The 21,103-nt window shown below is 42.0% G+C and overlaps 1 protein-coding gene across 2 annotated transcripts in view; it reads left to right on the forward strand.

Annotated features, from left to right (window-relative positions):
• kif6 (kinesin family member 6) overlaps positions 1-21,103 on the forward strand; it is a 261,943-nt gene that overhangs the window by 45,505 nt on the left and 195,335 nt on the right. The window contains exons 5-6 of one of the 2 annotated variants that reach the window (XM_029766851.1): positions 3,055-3,164; positions 7,731-7,860. In XM_029766851.1, the coding sequence (XP_029622711.1) occupies positions 3,055-3,164; positions 7,731-7,860 (240 nt within the window). The remainder of the gene's footprint in view (positions 1-3,054; positions 3,165-7,730; positions 7,861-21,103) is intronic. The other variant, XM_029766852.1, reaches the window with a different exon arrangement.

A 21,103-nucleotide genomic window follows, 5' to 3' on the forward strand; every position in this document is an offset into this window, starting at 1 on the left:
ACAGGTGCGGATCAGACAGACAACCTAGCTATCTGTAAATAAAAAAAACTAGAAAATGGTTTGCTTAATATTAGGAATTTGAAATAATTTCTACATTTACTTTTGATAAGTATATTTTAGTTATTACATTTACTTTTGATACTTAAGTATATTTTTAAACCAAATACTTTTAGACTTTTACTCAAGTAGTATTTTACTGGGTTTCATTTTTACTTGAGTAATGTTCTATTATCTTTACTTTAACTCAAGTATGACAATTGCGTACTTTTTCCACCACTGCCTTCAGTCTCTCATCGACATAAATGCACGACTAAGTGAAAATTAGACCTCAGGAAGTACAGTGGATTTAAAAAGTCTACACACCCCTGTTAAAATGGCAGGTTTTTGTGATGTAAAATAATGAGACAAAGATAAATCATGTCAGAACTTTTTCCACCTTTAATGTGACCTATAACGTGAACAATTCAATTGAAAAACAAACTGAAATCTTTGAGGGGGAAAAATGAAAAATAAAAAACGCGTAAGTGTGCACACCCTTAAAGTAATACTTTGTTGAAGCACCTTTTGATTTTATTACAGCACTCAGTCTTTTTGGGTAGGAGTCTATTAGCATGGCACATCTTGATGTGGCAATATTTGCCCACTCTTCTTTGCAAAAGCGCTCCAAATCTGTCAGATTGCGAGGACATCTCCTGTGCACAGCCCTCTTCAGATCACCCCAGAGATGTTCAATTGGATTCAGGTCTGGGCTCTGGCTGGGCCATTCCAAAACGTTAATCTTCTTCTGGTGAAGCCATGCTTTCGTGGATTTGGATGTGTGCTTTGGGTCGTTTTCGTGCTGAAAGGTGAACTTCCCCTTCATCTTCAGCTTTCTAACGGACGCCTGAAGGTTTTGTGCCAAAATTGCCTGGTATTTGGAACTGTTCATAATTCCCTCCACTCTGACTAAGGCCCCGGTTCCAACTGAAGAAAAACAGCCCCAATGCATGATGTAGCCTTCCCTGTAGCTCAGTTGGTAGAGCATGATGTTTGCAACACCAGGGTTGTGGGTTCGATTCCCACGGGGGGCCAGCACAGAAAAAAAAAAAAAAAAAAAAAAGTATGAAATGTATGCATTCACTACTGTAAGTCGCTCTGGATAAGAGCGTCTGCTAAATGACTAAAATGTAAATGTAAATGTAATGATGCTGCCACCACCACGCTTCACTGTGGGTATGATGTTCTTTGGGTGATGTGCAGTGTTGTTTTGCGCCAAACATACCTTTTGGAATTATGGTCAAAAAGTTAAACCTTGGTTTCATCAGACCATAACACATTTTCCCACGTGCTTTTGGGGGACTTGATGTTTGTTTTTGCAAACTTCAGCCGGGCTTGGATGTTTTTCATTGTAAGAAAAGGCTTCTGTCTTGCCACCCTACCCCATAGCCCATTCATATGAAGAATACGGGAGATTGTTGTCAGATGTAGCACACAACCAGTACTTGCCAGAAATTCCTGCAGTTCCTTTAATGTTGCTGTAGGCCTCTTGGAAGTCTCCCTGACCAGTTTTCTTTTCATACATTTTGGAGGGACGTCCAGTTCTTGGTAATGTCTCTGTGGTGTCATATTTTCTCCACTTGATGATGACTGTCTTCACTGTGTTCCATGGTATATGTAATGCTTTGGAAATTATTTTGTACCCTTCTCCTATCTTTCAACAATGAGATCCCTCTGATGCTTTGGAAGCTCTCTGCAGACCATGGCTTTTGCTCTGAGATGCAACTAAGAAAATGTCAGGAAAATCCTACTAGAACAGCTGAACTTTATTTGTGATTAATCAGAGTCACTTTAAATGATGGCAGGTGTGTAATGACTTCTATTTAACATGAGTTTAAATGTGATTGGTTAATTCTGAACACAGCCACATCCCCAGTTATAAGAGGGTGTGCACACTTATGCAACCAGGTTATTGTAAGGTTTTTATTTTTCATTTTTCCCCCTCGAAGATTTCAGTTTGTTTTTCAATTGAATTGTTCACATTATAGGTCACATTTTCAGTAGAAAAAGTTATGACATGATTTATCTTTGTCTCATTCTTTTACATCACAAAAACCTGGCATTTTAACAGGGGTGTTGTAACGCCCTGGCCATAGAGAGGGGTTTTTGTTCTTTATTTTGGTTAGGCCAGGGTGTTACATTGGGTGGGCGTTCTATGTTATTTTTTCTATGTTAGTTTGTTTCGTTGATTTTGGCCATGTGGCTTCAAATCAGGCACAGCTGTAGCTTGTTGTTGCTGATTGGGAGTCACACATAAGTAGCCTGTTTTTCCTTTGGGTTTTTGTGGGTGATTGTTTCTGTCGAGTGTTTTCTGTTTTGTTCATGTAGGACCAGACAGGACTGTTTGCTGTCGTTTCTGTCGAGTATTTTGTTTATAGTGGTTCATTTGATTAAATCTTTACAATGAATACACATCCTCCGCTGCATCTTGGTTTTCTTACGACGACAGCCCTTACAGGTGTGTAGACTTTTTATATCCACTGTATCTAGGCTGTTAACAAATTTCCTCCATCTCACTCACAAGTTGTTTCAGGTCACTCCAGTTGAGACTGCTTTTATCATATAACTGCTTTGGGTGCCTGTAAATAAAATACACCCATTTTCAGTCAAGTTTAGGCTATTGCACACATCCACTAGTGTGTAGGCCAGCTTTAGCCAGAGGATGTGAGTGACATAAATGCAGAAAATGACATGATATCCAATTTAATCATACCCAGAAGAAGCCCAGAATGAACGTGTTAATTGGCTTTTGATATATCACCTCTGTAGCTAGATAAGAGGGATAAAAAGCTAACAATCATTACTAACTTATATTTGCAACTAAATGAGTTTGGATATCCCATACACTACAACTATTTTATTAGCAGTGGATAATACATTTTTTTATTGTTTACATACCTATGTTATGTATGGCTTATGAATGTGTTAAGTCCTTATGAAGATACCTTCAAATTTGTTACCATAACCACCTAAATGGGTCATTGTATTGTCTTGTTCTGCTATAATGGATATCTACAGGACAGCAGTATGGTGTACACCACCCACATCTCTTACCTGGAGATCTACAACGAGGTGGGCTATGACCTGCTGGACCCCCGGCACGAGGCCTCTCGCCTGGAGGACCTACCGTCAGTACCTCCATCTTTCCTTTACTCTACTCTAATTAGGCCTGTACACTTAAAGAAGTCCTCCAGTGATTTTTTTTTTTAACTTTTCCTGTTGAAAAGTCTAAATACAATTAAGTACACACACGAAAGGGTAGATTTTTTGTTGTTGAGCAAAATAGTGTTTTTTAGACACAACTGCAAACTTCATGGAGTAGGGCATTCAAGGAGTTGGGCTGATGGGAAGACTTGATGTCATCGACCTCCCCACTTGCTTAAGGAACAATAGAAGAGCAATGAAGAACAAAAGAGGGAAGGCCCAACCCCCCACTTGTGTTATGTCATGACTTACCTAGACCACCTATTGAGATGTCCCCTTTGTTAAGTAAATCAGGTGTTAAATTAGGTGAAAAGAGACTGGAGTGCCACTCAGTACAGGCTTGGTACATCCATGACTTTTACATTTATATTTAGCCATTGAGTCTTGAAGAATTTATAAATGCCTCATGAGCTTTGTTCAACTGTCGTATCCCATCAGATCCCAAATGTAGACCTGTTTTAGTACATTGTTTGTAAACAATGCAATTGTAAACAAACACTGTAGGCTAAAACAATACATTTGATCTCATGGACGGTCAGTCCTTGCATCCATAGCTCTGTCTCTGAATTTGAGTGGTTATATTTCTCCAGCCCTTTTGCTCATCTGTTTAACAAAACAGTGGCAGTGGACCGCTTTGTTGTTTTCCCAATTCCAGAATGCCCCTTTAATACAAACTATACATGTCTACCTAACATCTACTATACTGTTGTACGTTTATATGTACCTTTTCCTTTGCTGTGTTCTCTTTCTCTATCAGGTCATTGTGTGTTTATTTATGTATATATATGTGTTTATTTATGTATATATATATGTATATATGTGTATGTGTGTGTGTGTGTGTGTGTATATACATACATACATACATGCATACATGCATACATGCATACATGCATACATGCATACATGCATACATGCATACATGCATACATGCATACATGCATACATGCATACATGCATACATGCATACATGCATACATACATACATACATAAACACTACTGTTCAAAAGTTTGGGGTCACTAACAAATGTTCTTGTTTTCCATGAAAACATACATGAAAGTTGTTGCAAAATGAATAGGAAATATAGTCAAGGTTATAAATAATGATTTTTAATTGAAATAATAATTATTCTGTCCTTCAAACTTTGCTTTCGTCAAAAAATCTTCCATTTGCAGCAATTACAGCCTTGCAGACCTTTTGGCATTCTAGTTGTGAAATTGTTGAGGTAATCTGAAGAGATTTCACTTCTTACGTGCCATACGGTCAAGCTGCTCGCTCCCACAACAGCTTAATAGGGTTGAGATCCGGTGACTGTGCTGGCCACTCCATTATAGACAGAATACCAGCTGACTGCTTCTTCCCTAAATAGTTCTTGCATAGTTTGGAGCTGTGCTTTGGGTCATTGTCCTGTTGTAGGAGTCAATTGGCTGCAATTACGCGCCGTCCGCAGGGTATGGCATGGCGTTGCAAAATGGAGTGATAGTCTTCCTTCTTCAAGATCCCTTTTACACTATACAAATCTCCCACTTTACCACCACCAAAGCACCCCCAGACCCAGACCCCCAGACCATCACATTGCCTTCACCATGCTTGACAAATGGCGTCAAGCACTCCTCCAGCATCATTTTTCATTTTTTATGCGTCTCACGAATGTTCTTCTTTGTGATCCGAACACGTCAAACTTAGATTTATCTGTCCATAACAGTTTTTTCCACTCTTCCTCTGTCCAGTGTCTATGTTCTTTTGTCCATCTGGAATTTTGCGGGTACTATTTAATGAAGCTGCCAGTTGAGGACTTGTAAGATGTCTGTTTCTCAAACTAGACACTCTAATGTACTTGTCCTTTTGCTCAGTTGTGCACCGGGGCCTCCCACTGCTCATTATATTCTGGTTAGAGCCAGTTTGCGCTTTTTGTGAAGGGAGTAGTACACAGCATTGTATGATATCTTCACTTTCTTGGCAATTTCTCGCATGGAATAGCCTTCACTTCTCAGAACAAGAATAGACTGACGAGTTTCAGAAGAAAGTTCTTTGTTTCTGGCCATTTTGAGCCTGTAATCGAACCCACAAATGCTGATGCTCCAGATACTGACTAGTCTAAAGAAGGCCAGTTTTATTGCTTCTTTAATCAGACAACAGTTTTCAGCTGTGCTAACATAATTGCAAAAGGGTTTTCTAAAATTATAAACTTGCATTAGCTAACACAATGTGCCATTGGAACACAGGAGTGATGGTTGCTGATAATGGGCCTGTGTACACCTATGAATATATTCCATTACAAATCTGCCTTTTCCAGCTACAATAGTCATTTACAATGTCTGCACTGTATTTCTGATCAATTTGATGTTATTTTAATGAACAAAAAAATGTGCTTTTCTTTCAAAAACAAGGACATTTCTACTTTCAAACTCAGTGCCTCTTTTCTTGACATCATGGGAAAATGAAAAGAAATCAGCTAAGACCTCAGAAAAAAAATTTGTAGACCTCCACAATTCTGGTTCATCCTTGGGAGCAATTTATAAATGCCTGAAGGTACCACGTTCATCTGTACAAACAATAGTACGCAAGTATAAACACCATGGGACCACGCAGCCGTTATACCACTCAGGAAGGAGACGCGTTCTGTCTCTTAGAGATGAACGTACTTTGGTGCGAAAATTTCAAATCAATCCCAGAACAACAGCAAAGGACCTTGTGAAGATGCTGGAGGAAACAGGTACAAAAGTATCTATATCCACAGTAAAACGAGTCCTATATCGACATAACCTGAAAGGCCACTCAGCAAGGAAGAAGCCTGCTCCAAAACCGCCATAAAAAAGTCAGCCTACGGTTTGCAACTGCACATGGGGACAAAGATTGTACTTTTTGGAGAAATGTCCTCTGGTCTGGTGAGACAAAAATAGAACTGTTGGGCCATAATGACCATCGTTATGTTTGGAGGAAAAAGGGGGAGGCTTACAAGCCGAAGAACACATGCATCAAGCACACCCATCTCATTAGTGGTGGTGAGAAGATACATTATGTTAGACTCATTTTCAATTGACTGTCATAGCCCCACATTAGAAATATGTGATGGTGAGTTGAGAAGACAATCAGAAATACTGTTAGATTTCAATTGACTACCATAGCCCCAAATAAAATAGTTAACATTGGCTTTTAATTACAACTTTTTTTCTCACATGCTTGGGGTTGCGATAATTTTCAGATACTCTATCAAAATGGGGTCGTGGGCCAAAAATGTTTCAGAACCCCTGTCCTACAGTGTTCGCTGTCATTGCATTCTGACTCAGTAGTCATGTCCATTTTGACATTTGGGAATGTTGTAATGAGGAATCAAAATGCATTTCACAAATGAAACAAGATCCCGCAATGATAACATATTTACAACAATTTCCAAGGTACGATCATGGATTGGTGTCAGCAAGCATTGGTTGGAGGTACTATCCACCATTGTTTAATACATACCATTTTTTAATACAAGTGAATCGGGACACAGTTAATATCCAGTGGGATCTAAGAAGGATAGCACCCCAGTAAAATCATCATGACTGTTGATGACCGAACATTAGCAGGGAAGGTCAAGAACTATCCCACATTGTGTGACGTTGTACCAACAACTTGTCAATCACCCATTTGCATGATTTCAAACGTTCACTCAGCCCTCTCATCCTCTTCGACCCTGTCAGTCAATCAATCCTGTGGAATGTTTTTGCTGGTGCTGGCCTAGGAAGTGACACCCAGCATCTGTACAAGCCATCTCTATTTGATGTCACTTGATAACTCATCCACTGTTTGTTTTTCAGAGTCTTTGTCCTAAATGGCACCCTATTCCCTAAATAGTGCACCCATAGGGCTCTGGTCAAAAGTAGTGCACTATACAGTAAAGGGAATATGGTACCATTTGGAACGCATACAGATTGTGTCTGTTTATCACATTATAATCTGGGAATGGGGTAGATACAGCATGTGGCAGTAGGCTAGGGCACTGGGGTGTAGCTGTAGCCCAGTGACTTGGTCTGCATTCCAAATGGCACCCTGTTCCCTATGTAGCACATTACTTTTGAACCAATAGTGCACTATATAGGGAAAGTAGTGTACTATATAAGGAGTAGGGTGCCATTTGGGACATAGCCTTGTAGATGCAGTTTGTTTGGATTGAAGGCTGGCCTCTGGGAGGGGGAAAATGATGTAACCTTATTAAATTGCCTCAATGTGAAGTTAGTGTCATTAGGCCAATTTTTTATGATGTATAAATCACAGATATTTAAGATATCACAAATTCACATAAAGCTAAATTTACAGTAAGCAAAAAGGAATACGTTATATACTCGCATTACTCACTATGGATCCCTTTTGGAGTTTGAGTTTTGAACAGATATTATGAACAGCCTATTACAAGCTCTCTTTTGTCGATTGGAGGCACTTTTTTTGTATAAACATTATCTCAGGCTGGTGAAATTTGTGTGTGTGCTTGCCATCTTGCCTCTATAGGAAAGTTACCATCATGGAAGACCCGGACCAGAACATACACCTGAGAAACCTGTCACTCCATCAATCAGCCAACGAGGAGGAGGCTCTCAACTTGCTTTTCCTGGGAGACACCAATCGCATGATTGCAGAGGTAAGGAGATGGAAGCAAGGGCATGGAGGACTGCAGCTTTTCAAGCATATATATCCACTAACATTTAAACTTTGATGGAGCTCGTCATGCAATTGGTCATACTACTTCTTCACTGCAAACAAGAATAAGTCATTAGGACGTCTTCTGAACATAATTAACTGTTTGGCTTAAGTTGTCAGGACGTTGTGTCTTGGTCCTTTTGAGGTTTTTTCTAGTTTCCGGTTTGTTCCGGGGATGTCCCCAAGGGCGATTTTAGAACGTTCTCGGGACGTTGTGTCAAGGTCCCCTGGAGGTTTTTGTCTAGTACCCAGTTTGTTCCGGGAAAGTCCCCAAGGCCTTGTATAGGACACTCCCAATAATTTTTTTTTTTCCTTTTTCTCAAGGATAAAGTTCTGTCAGAACCAAATAGGGACCTATTTGTAATGTTCCCTAATGGTCATGCTAAGACCATTGTAACGTTCTGTCTGTAACAATGCAGGAGTTGTCTGAAACAACCCATTATGGTCATTGAACGTTCCATAGTGGTGTCGTGACGTTGTATTAGTTAATGTGACGACTGTTGCTCATCGAATGATTAACGGTTTATAATTACGTGATTAAATGAATTAAGCAATGAATCAAGCAATTATTAACTCATTAACCTGGGGCACCATGGGAACATTGTTTTGATTGAGTTTCTATTTCCCAAATTAACTCAAAGGATATCAGAATATCGATTACAACAGTCGCTAAATTAATCAATTTCCTCTACAGTCTCATAATCTGAAAGTCGTATAATCCGGGAATCTGCACGGACCCGGGCTTTACCACTGAATTTACCACACCAATCTTAGTTGATTATTTATTTACTAGCAAGCTAAAATGATGATAAAAATGCACATACACAAAACACAGTCTAGCTATTGATTAGGACTTAGTATAACGGGCCAACACACTATGGCGCTTGTTACCCAAAATGGGGATTTTAAAGAGAGAGAAAGAAAGGAAGTACACGAGAGAAATATACATTTGGGTTCATTTGTCAGCCATGCTTATTTAAAATTAGCCTTGCCCCGAACTGCCGCTCTTATGGGTCAGAATATAATGATGTAATTACGTGTTGGAGTTCTCAGGTGGGAAGCTCCGCGTGGGTCGTTTAGGCTTCTAAATGACGCAGTTCTCCGGCGCAACTCTCTGGTTGTCCTCACGATGTCAGTGTCCTTCTTGGCTAAGTGGTCTGATCCTCACCCTTGATCGGAAAGGGGTCTTCTGAGGACAGACAGCTCTGTAGCTCAGAGCTCACAGCTTCGGCTCGAATGGTGTCGATACCACGATTCAATGGAGAGTGGAGGCTGGGTGGTTCGGCTTGAATTCACCCGCTTAGACACAGCTACTCGTCCGTAGCTCGTGTAGAAAAATATTTCTTTGTCTTCAACCTTGTGTTTCGTTTTGGGGTTCGTCGACTTTGTTAGACCTTAGGAGACTATTGACCCCAAGCTGCAGCTATGTTAATTCTTCACTCTCCTGTCTTATACCCTCAGGTCAGAAGTGGGTGTAACAGCCTTTAGGGCAATTCTCTGGGCGGACCAAGTAAAGGGGGCAAGGCTTAGATTTGGCTAAAAATCCGATTTTAGACACTAACTTAACATTTCATCTTTATCAAAACATTCTGTTTGATTTGGATATTTTCCAAACAGCGTACAATGTATAAACATCAGGCATATACTGGGAAAACTCTTAAAGGTACAATGTTTTCATAATAACGTCATCTCTTAACCTTTAAAAACAAATACAAAAGTTACATACATTTTAATATTCCGCTTTTCGTCATAACCACCATTGTGGCTGACGGAAACCATTGTTCCAAAGTCCCTTTATTGCATGTTTAATGTTCTGAGGCCAGTTCTCCATTGTTAGGACAAAGGAATTTCTCTGTATTATGGGCATGAGGTGTCATAAAACCCCCACATCTTCAGACCCCTAGATCTCTCCTCCTCTGTTGGGGGTTTGGGAGATAATCTGTAGGGTGGTGGTCTCCTGTACCCTGACCTGATCAGGACAGTCATGACAGTGGACATCAAAATACATTATTATAATGGTTATACTGCGATCTATACTGAACGTCCCTTATGGTCCCGAGGTTAACGTCATGTTTAATGTTCCTAGAACGTTCCCAGAACATCAGTGGGATAACGTCTCGCCAAAACCCTAAAAAGGCCTTTTCACAATGCTAGCTAACCTGTGGTCACACAAGCATTTATTAACCCTGGGCTAAGGTTAAGCCTTGGGCTAAGGATTCACACTTGTATTCCAAAGCCCTGGACACAATGTTATAAGTAATGAGACTTTTATTAGCACATTATTTCCTTTTGCTTCTAGCCTAGCATTTGATTTCCAACAGTGATGGTTTGTGTAAATCTTGCTGCCTGCCTGACCTACGAAACAATGTTTCACTTTTGAAGAACGAGACATAAATACAACTTTTCTGATCCAGGTGAAATCATGCAAAAATATTTAATGGATATATCCAATTAAATGTAAATAGAAAAGTTATAAAAACAGACAAATGGAGCGTTTTCCCCTCCCTTCCAGCTGTAGAGTTTGTAGCTTTAGTTGGCTAAATTAGAAGACGTTAGCCAGCCTGCAGAGCAACCATTTTTGTTAGGCATAGCAACCAATGTTTTTGCAAGGATGAAGTAGTATGAATTTAACAAAATAACGTACAGAATGCATTACAGGCATCACGAATATATGTAAATTAGGTGACATTGCAGCTTTTTTGATTGGACCGTAAGCATTCTGGGCCTTGTTCTTAACCCTGTTTCACACGGGCTATTTTGGCACTGTGTTTCTGGGGCTAGCCCCGAAAAGTCGGTGCTAACCCTGCTCTGGAGCAGAGCTGGCTAGCCCTGGGCTAAGGTTGGTGCGAGCCCATTTTAGAATGTGCAAATGTGAACACTCGCTTAGTCCCAGCCTAAAATCTCCCTTAGCCCAGGGCTACGGAGGTTCTTAGCCCTGGGATTAGCTGCAGTGTGAATGTGCCTAAAGGGACCCAATGGTAATGTTGCCTAATGTCTTTAGGACCATGGAATTACTTTTGTGCCTTAAAATTAAGCAAAACTTTTTAATTCGAGAACAAAATTCTTATTGCATTTACATTTTTTACATTTTAGTCATTTAGCAGACGCTCTTATCCAGAGCGACTTACAGTAGTGAATGCATACATTTCATTTCATACCAAAAGTATTGAGAGCCAAATAAATAATGTTGCAAGGAAATAATTTTGAAAGGCAAGAACAAATGAATTATAAATTAATGCAAAAATATATATCTTTGAAACCTTTTAAATGATAATGCAATTGCGATGAAAAGCTTCCATCTTTGCTTTTTTTTTTGGTTATGTTACCCTGCCCTTTGCTTTCGCTGCCTTTTTTTTTCAAAGTTTTGACACATTCATTGATGCCCCTCTATTGGTCAACCGGTTTTGGAATGACAGTTCATCCTCATTTTTTAGATCCGAGCTAGCGGCTTAAAATAATTGGCCAGTACATCTAAACTCAGCAAAAAAAGAAACGTCTTCTCACTCACTGTCAACTGCGTTTATTTTCAGCAAACTTAACATGTATAAATATTTGTATGAACATAACAAGATTCAACAACTGAGACATAAAGTGAAAAAGTTCCACAGACATGTGACTAACAGAAATTGAATTATGTGTCCCTGAACAAAGTAGGGGTCAAAAGTAACAGTCAGTATCTGGTGCGGCCACCAGCTGCATTAAGTACTACAGTGCATCTCCTCCTCATGGACTGCACCAGATTTGCCAGTTCTTGCTGTGAGATGTTACCCCACTCTTCCACCAAGGCACCTGCAAGTTCCCGGACATTTCTGGGGGGAATGGCCCTAGCCCTCACCCTCCGATCCAACAGGTCCCAGACACTGCTCAATGGGATTGAGATCCGGGCTCTTCGCTGGCCATGGCAGAACACTGACATTCCTGTCTTGCAGGACATCACGCATAGAACGAGCAGTATGACTGGTGGCATTGTCATGCTGTAGGGTCATGTCAGGATGAGCCTGCAGGAAGGGTACCACACGAGGGAGGAGGATGTCTTCCCTGTAACGCACAGCATTGAGATTGCCTGCAATGACAACAAGCTCAGTCCGATAATGCTGTGACACACCGCCCCAGACCATGACGGACCCTCCACCTCCAAATCGATTCCGCTCCAGAGTACAGGCCTCGGTGTAACGCTCATTCATTCAATGATTAACGCGAATCCTACCATCACCCCTGGTGAGACAAAACCGCAACTCATCAGTGAAGAGCGCTTTTTGCCAGTCCTGTCTGGTCCAGCAATGGTGGGTTTGTGCCCATAGGCAACATTGTTGCCGGTGATGTCTGGTGAGGACCTGCCTTACAACAGGCCTACAAGTCCTCAGTCCAGCCTCTCTCAGCCTATTGCGGACAGTGTGAGCACTGATGGAGGGATTGTGCGTTCCTGGTGTAACTCGGGCAGTTGTTGTTGCCATCCTGTACCTGTCCCGCAGGTGTGATGTTCGGATGTACCGATCCTATGCAGGTGTTGTTACATGTGTACGGCCACTGCGAGGACGATCAGCTGTCTGCGCTGTCTTAGGTGTCTCACAGTACGGACATTGCAATTTATTGCCCTGGCCACATCTGCACGTTCACGCAGATGAGCAGGGACAGTAGAAAGGCCTCTTTAGTGTCCTAAGTTTTCATAACTGTGACCTTAATTGCCTACCGTCTGTAAGCTGGTAGTGTCTTAAGGACCGTTCCACAGATGCATGTTCATTACTAGTTCATGGTTCATTGAGCAAGAATGGGAAACAGTGTTTAAACCCTTTACAATGAAGATCTGTGAAGTTATTTTGGATTTTTACTAATTGTTTTTGTTAGCTAGCTAGCTGTCAATACAGAGATGCAACAGTTTTTTCTGCTAGTGTATGAAAAGCTTGATTTATTTTTTATTTATTTCACTTTTCCATTTTTGATAAAAAGGCCCAGTGGCCACTAGCTAGCTATCTCACATTGGGACTGACTAGTCTAGCTAGCTAGCTAACGTTACCTTTACAACAAGGAGGACATCGGGAAACACCTTCGGTAAGTTTATTTTGTGTCTTGTTATTTCATATGTAGAACATGCATTGAAACAATTAGCAAGCTAGCTAGCTAGCTAGCATGGTTATATATACTGAACAAAAATAGAAATGTATAGAAATGTAAAGTGTTGGTCCCATGTTTCATGAGCTGAAAATAAAGATCCCAGAAATGTGCAATACTCACACAGTTTAAAGTATTTCTCTCAAATGTTTTGCATAAACTTGTCTACATCCCTGTGCATGGGAATTTATCCTTTTCCAAGATAATCCATCCACCTGACAGGTGTGGCATATCAAAAAGCTGATTTAACAGCATGATCATTACTCAGATGTACCTTGTGCTTGGGGACAATAAAAGGTAACTCTAAAATGTGCAGTTTTGAGGGAGCATGCAATTGGCATGCTGACTGCAGGAATGTCCACCAGCGCTTTTGCCAGATAATTTAATGTTCATTTTCTCGCACTCGTCACTCCTGTTTAACAACTCTAAATCGCTTTAGCACAGTAGGCATCAAGTTGCTTGCTGATAATGTTGCATACAACATTGCATACACTCAATCAATCAATCTATCAAATGTATTAATAAAGCCCTTCTTTCATCAGCTGGTGTCACAAACTGCTGTACAGAAACCCAGCCTAAAACCCCAAACAATGCAGGTGTAGAAGCATGGTGGCTAGGAAAACCCCCCTAGAACGGCCAGAACCTAGGAAGAAACCTAGAGAGAAACCAGGCTATGAGGGTTGGCCAGTCCTCTTCTGGCTGTGCCGGGTGGAGGTTATAACAGAACATGGCCAAGATGTTCAAATGTTCATAGATGACCAGCAGGGTCAAATAATAATAATCACAGTGGTTGTCGAGGGTGCAGTAGGTCAGCACCTCAGGAGTAAATGTCAGTTGGCTTTTCATAGCCGATCATTCAGAGTATCTCTACCACTCCTGCTGTCTCTAGAGAGTTGAAAACAGCAGGTCTGGGACAGGTAGCACGTCCGGTGAACAGGTCCGGGTTCCATAGCCGCAGGCAGAACAGTTGAAACTGGAGCAGCAGCACGGCCAGGTGGACTGGGGACAGCAAGGAGTCATGATGCCAGGTAGTCCTGAGGCATGGTTCTAGGACTCAGGTACTCCGAGAGAGAGAAAGAAAGAGAGAAAGAGAGAATTAGAGAGAGCATACTTAAATCCACACAGGACACCGGATAAGACAGGAGAAATACTCCAGATACAACGTTTGAATTGAACACAATCAAAGTTAACATAAGCCCTAGATGCCTTCAATTGCCGAATTTATAGGCATGCCCAATTTAGGGATATTTTTGAGCATCGTGATATTGCGCTCCAAAGCGAGAACTTGAAATATAATGTAGGTCATTAAATAATCGAAAGAAAAACATGTTTATTGATTAGCGTAGTGGTTATAAGTATTTATGCAATTCATGTGAAATAAGCATAATGTGAAATCTTTGTCAAATGCACAAGAGTTACTGTTGCATGTAGGTCTAGATTATTTATTGATCAACTCCAAAGCAATTGCAAGTGGCGTAGGAACCACTGACTCCACTGACATTTTTCTATTATCACGACACCTGCTGGTAACTCTTAACTGGTTAGGAAAGCTCATGAGGTGTCATAAATATCTGTCGACTAGGTGGGACTCACGACTAAAGAGGCTTCATGCATAGTTTTTATTTTTACCCATAGGAGTAGGAGTAAAATGTCTCTATTCTTAGTATTTACGACCAATTTTCTACTCTGAGACGCTTTGTGGATTCTGGCCCTGGATTGTGCAACATTTGCCCACTATTTTGCCCACCAGCTCTGTCAAATTGGTTGTTAATAATTTCTAGACAACCATTTTCAGGTCTTGCCATCGATTTTCAAGCAGGTTTAAGTCAAAACTGTAACTCTGCCACTCGCGAACATTCACTGTCTTCTTGGTAAGCAACTCCTTAGTAGATGTGGCCTTGTGTTTTAGGCTATTGTCCTGCTGAAAGGTAAATTAATCTCCCAATTAATGAACCAGGTTTTCCTCTAGGATTTTTCCTGTGCTTAGCTCCATTCTGTTTATTTTTTATTCTGAAAATCTCCCCAGTACTTAATGACCAGAACCGTACCCATAACATGATGCAGCCACCACTATGCTTGAAAATATGGAGAGTTGTACTCAGTAATGTTTTGTATTGGATTTGCCCCAAACATAACACTTTGTATTCAGGACAAAAGGTTAATTTCTTTGCCATATTTTTAGAAGTATTACTTTAGTGCGTTGTTGCATACAGGTTGCATGTTTTGGAATATTTTTATTCTGTGCAGGATTCCTTCTTTTCACCCAATTAGATTAGTTTTGTAGAGTAACTACAATGCTGTTGATCCATCCTCAGTTTTCTCCTATCACAGGCATTAAACTCTGTAACTGTTTTAAAGTCACCATTGGCCTCATGGTACAATCCCTGATCGGTTTCCATCCTCTCCTGGCAACTGAGTTAGGAAGGACGCCAGTGTCTTTGTATTGACTGGGTGTATTGATGCATTATCCAAATTGTAATTAATAACTTCACCGTGCTCAAAGAGATATTCAACGTCTTCTTTTAAAAGTTTTACCCATCTACCAATAGGTGCCCCTCTTTGCGAGGCATTGGAAAACATCCCTGGTCTTTGTGTGCGTGTGTGTATAGTGTGTATGTTATTGTGTGTTTGTATGCTTGTGTCTGTGCCTATGTTTGTGTTGCTTCACAGACCCCGCTGTTCCATGAGATGTATTTTTATCAGGGTTTTTTTCAATCAAATTTTAAGGTTTGCATGAGTTACTTGATGTGGAATAGAGACTACATTCCATGTAGTCATGGCTCTATGTAGTACTGTGCGCCTCCCATAGTCTGTTCTGGACTTTGGGACTGTGAAGGCACCTTTTGTGGCATGTCTTGTGGGGTATGCATGGGTGCCAGTAGTTCAAACAAACAGTGCATTCAACATGTCAATACCTCTCACAAATACAAGTAGTGATGAAGTCAGTCTCTCCTCTACTTTGAGCCAGGAGAGATGACCATGCATATTAATGTTAGTGCTCTGTGTACATCCAGGGGCCAGCCGTGCTGTCCTGTTCTGAGCCAATTGCAATTTTCCTAAGTCCCTCTTTGTGGCACCTGACCACACGACTGAACAGTAGTCCAGGTGCAATGAAACTAGAGCTTGTAGGACCTGCCTTGTTGATAGTGTTGTTAAGAATGCAGAGCAGCACTTTATTATGGTCAGACTTCTCCTCGTCCTAGTTACTGTTGTTTCAATATGTTTTGACCATGACAGTTTACAATCCAGGGTTACTCCAAGCAGTTTAGTCACCTCAACTTGCTCAATTTCCACATTCATTACAAGATTTAGTTGAGGTTTAGGGTTTAGTGAATGATTTGTCCCAAATACAATGGTTTTTGTTTTTGAAACATTTAGGACTAACTTATTCCTTGCCATCCATTCTGAAACGAACTGCAGCTCTTTGATAAGTGTTGCAGTCATTTCAGTCGCTGTGGTAGCTGACGTGTATAGTGTTGAGTCATCCGCATACATAGACACACTTTTTTTACTCAAAGCCAGTGGCATGTCGTTAGTAAAGTTTGAAAAAAGTAAGGGTCCTAGACAGCTGCCCTGGAGAATTTTTGATTCTACCTGGATTTTGTTTGAAAGGCTTAAATTGAAGATGTGGCAACACAGGAAAAATTGCCAAGAAACTGAAGATCTCGTACAACGCTGTGTACTACTCCCTTCACAGAACAGCGCAAACTGGCCCTAACCAGAATAGAAAGAGGAGTGGGAGTTCCCGGTGCACAACTGAGCAAGAGGACAAGGAGATCAGAGTGTCTAGTTTGAGAAACAGACACCTCACAAGTCTTCAACTGGCAGCTTCATTAAATAGTACCCGAAAAACACCAGTCTCAACGTCAACAGTGAAGAGGCGACTCTGGGATTCTGGCCTTCTTGGCAGAGTTGCAAAGAAAAAGCCATATCTCAGACTGGCCAATAAAAAGAAAAGATTAAGATGGGCAAAAGAACACAGACACTGGACAGAGGAACTCTGCCTAGAAGGAATATGAATGTCTTCTGTTACTAGCAAGTTATTGATTTCATCAACCTTGTTTCTTATGCTACATATCTTAACGTGGGCTATTTTTAACACTTTTCTGGGATGCTTGATTGTTTTTATTGCTTTATTGGGAAGCTTAGCAGAGGCATGCTCAGGTTATTTATGTTAGTACAGGGTAAGCTGCACATCTTGGACTTCCTGTTAGTGCACACCACCTCAGTACTAACAGTATTACTGTGGTTCATAGTTATATGATTACTGCAGGCAATAGTTGTAGGCATTCAGGGCAGTAAGAGGGACATACATTAGGTTACTTACATTGTGTCTTCCAATGCCCCTGGGATAATGTACATTTGCTGAAACACTATGACAACTCAGCGAAACACAATGGTAGGGATTAAATGATCTGTACTTGGGTCACTGATAAGTCATTGTCTCAACACATCCTTATAAAGCTGTGAAAGGATCCAGGAACCCAAATTATTTGGGTGGATCCCATCCCCCTTGTAATGCGAGCTTTGTTTCCAGAAGGTATCAAAATTGTAAATAAATGTTACACCCACAGAGCTGCAATGGTCTCTTAGCCAGTTATGGAGGGCTAAAAGTCTGCTGAACCGTTCAATGCCACGATTTAGTGTGGGCAGAGGTCCAGATATTATGGGGCGTTTGTTCGTGTCAAGTAGTGACCCATCAGTTCTTTTAAAATCCATCTTCAGCTGTTCTGAGCTGCCCTTCATAATGTCAATTGACCCCACATGAACCATGACAGTGTCAGTGTCAGCCCCCAGTGACTGACGCACAGCCCCAAGTACAGATATATGTCTTCTCATCGAACTCCCTATCACAATCGCCGGAATGATCTGGCCTCTGGTCTCAAAGCAGATTGCGAGGCCAGAGCCGCAGAACTCACCTGAAAAGAGGGCTGCTTAGACGCCGGCTGTGTGCAGGCCACAACAAAGGCTCGGGTGGTTTCCACCCATGTTAACCTCTTTGGATAATTTATACTCTTTTTTTCACAGGCGATTCTGTCTGATGACCTGTCTACATAGCTGAGAGAAGCCGAGGAGGAATATCACTTTGTCTCCAATAATACTACTAATATTTATAACTGTACCGATAAGATGGAGAGCAGACTCATCCATTGTCGCTGAACTGTGTTCAGTCAAGTTTATAGTGCAAATTTGGGCCTCCCGAGTGGCGCAGTGGTCTAAGGCACTCCATTGCAGTACTAGCTGTGGCTCTAGAGATCATGGTTCGAGTTCAGGCTCTGTCACAACCGGGAGCGCCGCCATGGGGCGCCGCACAATTAACCCAGCGTCGTCCGGGTTAGGGGAGGGTTTGGGCGGCAGGGATATCCTTGTCCCTGTGGGGGGCCAAGTTTATAGTGCAAATTTGTTACCAGACGCTAGTCACATGTTCAAGGTATTCTGCAAATAGAATTACAATACAGAAATGTTCTTGCTCTTTAGTGAAGTTCTGCCAATCTTATGTTGGAAAGCATTATCAAGGAAAATTAGTTGAATACTTTGTGGAAATTGTAACCTGTTTCTCACACCCGTGATTCTTCAATGGGCAATAATAACGGTTAACTGTAGGACACTGTCTCTATCACAGGTCTCCAAGTGTACAGTAGGGGTATATCCTTAATAAAATAATTTGTGGTTGTTTATTGTACAGACTGATTGCCATGGACATGACTAATCAATTAACTAATTAAATTCATCTTCTTTATGCCTGTAATTTTCCGGTTGACATTAGCAAGGAAAAGCTATATGCATTAATTCCCAAGTCTTGCAGCTTTAACAGTATTGAGTCAAGCAACAGCTTTGCCAACTCTCACCAAGGATTAATGCAAAGAATGTTAAGGAAATGTCATGTCCATCTACTCTGTCTCTTACAATTTTACAAATACATTTAACTTGGAGCTATTGTTCTTGGCCATATATGCATAGATTGATGTGTTTAGAAAAAGTTTGTTTTTGCTTTGGTTATGTTGCACTGCAGCTATCTAGAAATGACCACAGTAATTTGTGACTCAACTTGCTACCTAGCTTCTTAGCCTGTTAGCTAGCTAACATAGTTAGGTGCTGAAGATAATAGTTCAGGGAATACAACTGACACATTTAACTTCTGGAATTAGCAATCAAGCTAGTTTATACAGTAACAAACAAATTGCTAGCAAGTTATCCGACCCACTCTGGGTCTTCCATTCCTGTGGCGGTCCTCGTGAGAGCCAGTTTCATCATAGTGGTTGATGGTTTTTGCGACTGCACTTGAAGATACTTTCAAAGTTCTTGAAACTTTCCGTATTGACTGACCTTCATGTCTTAAAGTAATGCTGGACGTTTTTCTTTGCTTATTTGAGCAGTTCTTGCCATAATATGGACTTGGTCTTTTACCAAATAGGGTTATCTTCTGTATACCCCTCCTAACTTGTCACAACACAACTGATTAGCTCAAACACATTTAAAAGGAAATAAATTCCACAAATTAACTTAACAAGGCACACCTGTTAATTGAAATGCATTCCAGGTGACTACCTCATGAAGCTAGTTGAGAGAATGCCGAGAGTATGCAAAGCTGTCATCAAGGCAAAGGGAGGCTATTTGAAGAATCTCAAATATTGTCACGTCCTGACCAGTATAAGGGGTTATTTGTTATTGTAGTTTGGTCAGGGCGTGGCAAGGGTGTGTTTGTTTTGTGTTGTTGGGGTTTTTGGGTATTGTTCTATGTTTTGTATTTCTATGTTTTTTCTATGTTGTGTATTTCTTTGTGTTGGCCTGGTATGGCTCTCAATCAGGGACAGCTGTACATCGTTGTTGCTGATTGGGAGCCATACTTAGGTAGCCCTTTTTCCACCTGTCTTTTGTGGGAAGTTGTTTTTGCACTGCTATGGTTAGCCTGCAGAACTGTTTAGCTGTCGTTCGTTTTTTCGTTTTCTTGTTTTGTGTAGTGTTCTAAATAAAGTAAATATGAGCATTCACGTACCTGCTGCATTTTGGTCCAATCCTTACGACGGCCGTGACAGAACTTATCACCACAAACGGACCAAGCAGCGGGGTAAGGAGCTGGAGAGGAGCTATCTGGAGTCGTGGACTTGGGAGGAGATCCTAGCCGGATAGGGACCATGGAGGAAGGCTGGAGAGGACCGGGAGTGTTTTGCTGGAACACGGCTGGCATGGAAACCTGAGAGGCAGCCCCAAAACAGTTTTTGGAGGGGCACACGGGTAGTTTGGCTGGGCCAGGGTTGAGCCCTAAGCCAACTCCCCGTGCTTACCGGAGGCAGCGTGGTACTGGTCAGCCCCCGTGCTATGGGGTGATGCGCACGGCGTCGAGGCCGAGCATCCACAGGCCGGTGTGCTCGGTGCCAGCGTCCCGCATTTGCCGGGGGGAAGCGGGCACCCAGCCAGTACAGGTGGTGCCAGTACTGCGCTCGAGACTGCCAGTGCGCCTCCACGGCCCAGTGTATCCTGTTCCCGCTCCCCGCACTAGCCCTGAGGTGCGTTTCTCCAGTCTGGCGCCTCCAAAGCCAGCACCACGCACCAGGCCTCCAGTGCGTCAGCCCAGTCCAGTACGTCCTGTTCCCGCTCCTCGCACTAGCCTTGGGGTGCGTGTCTCCAGTCTGGTACCTCCAGTACCAGCCCCACGCACCAGGCCTCCAGTGCGTCAGCCCAGTCCAGTTCGTCCTGCTCCTGCTCCTCGCACTAGCCCTGTGGTGCGTGAAAATAGTCTGGCGCCTCCTAAGCCAGCCCCACGCATCAGGCCTTCAGTGCGCAGCTCCAGTCCAGAGCTTCCGACGACAGTACCCCGTCCAGAGCTTCCGACGACAGTACCCCGTCTAGAGCTTCCGGCGACAGTGCCCCGTCTAGAGCTTCCGGCGACTGTGCCTCGTCTAGAGCTTCCGGCGACAGTGCCCCGTCTAGAGCTTCTGGCGACAGTGCCCCGTCTAGAGCTTCCGGCGACAGTGCCCCGTCTAGAGCTTCCGGCGACTGTGCCTCGTCTAGAGCTTCCGGCGACAGTGCCCCGTCTAGAGCTTCTGGCGACAGTGCCCCGTCTAGAGCTTCCG

The sequence above is a fragment of the Salmo trutta genome, chromosome 12 (assembly GCF_901001165.1).
Source record: "Salmo trutta chromosome 12, fSalTru1.1, whole genome shotgun sequence".
NCBI lineage: Eukaryota > Metazoa > Chordata > Actinopteri > Salmoniformes > Salmonidae > Salmo > Salmo trutta.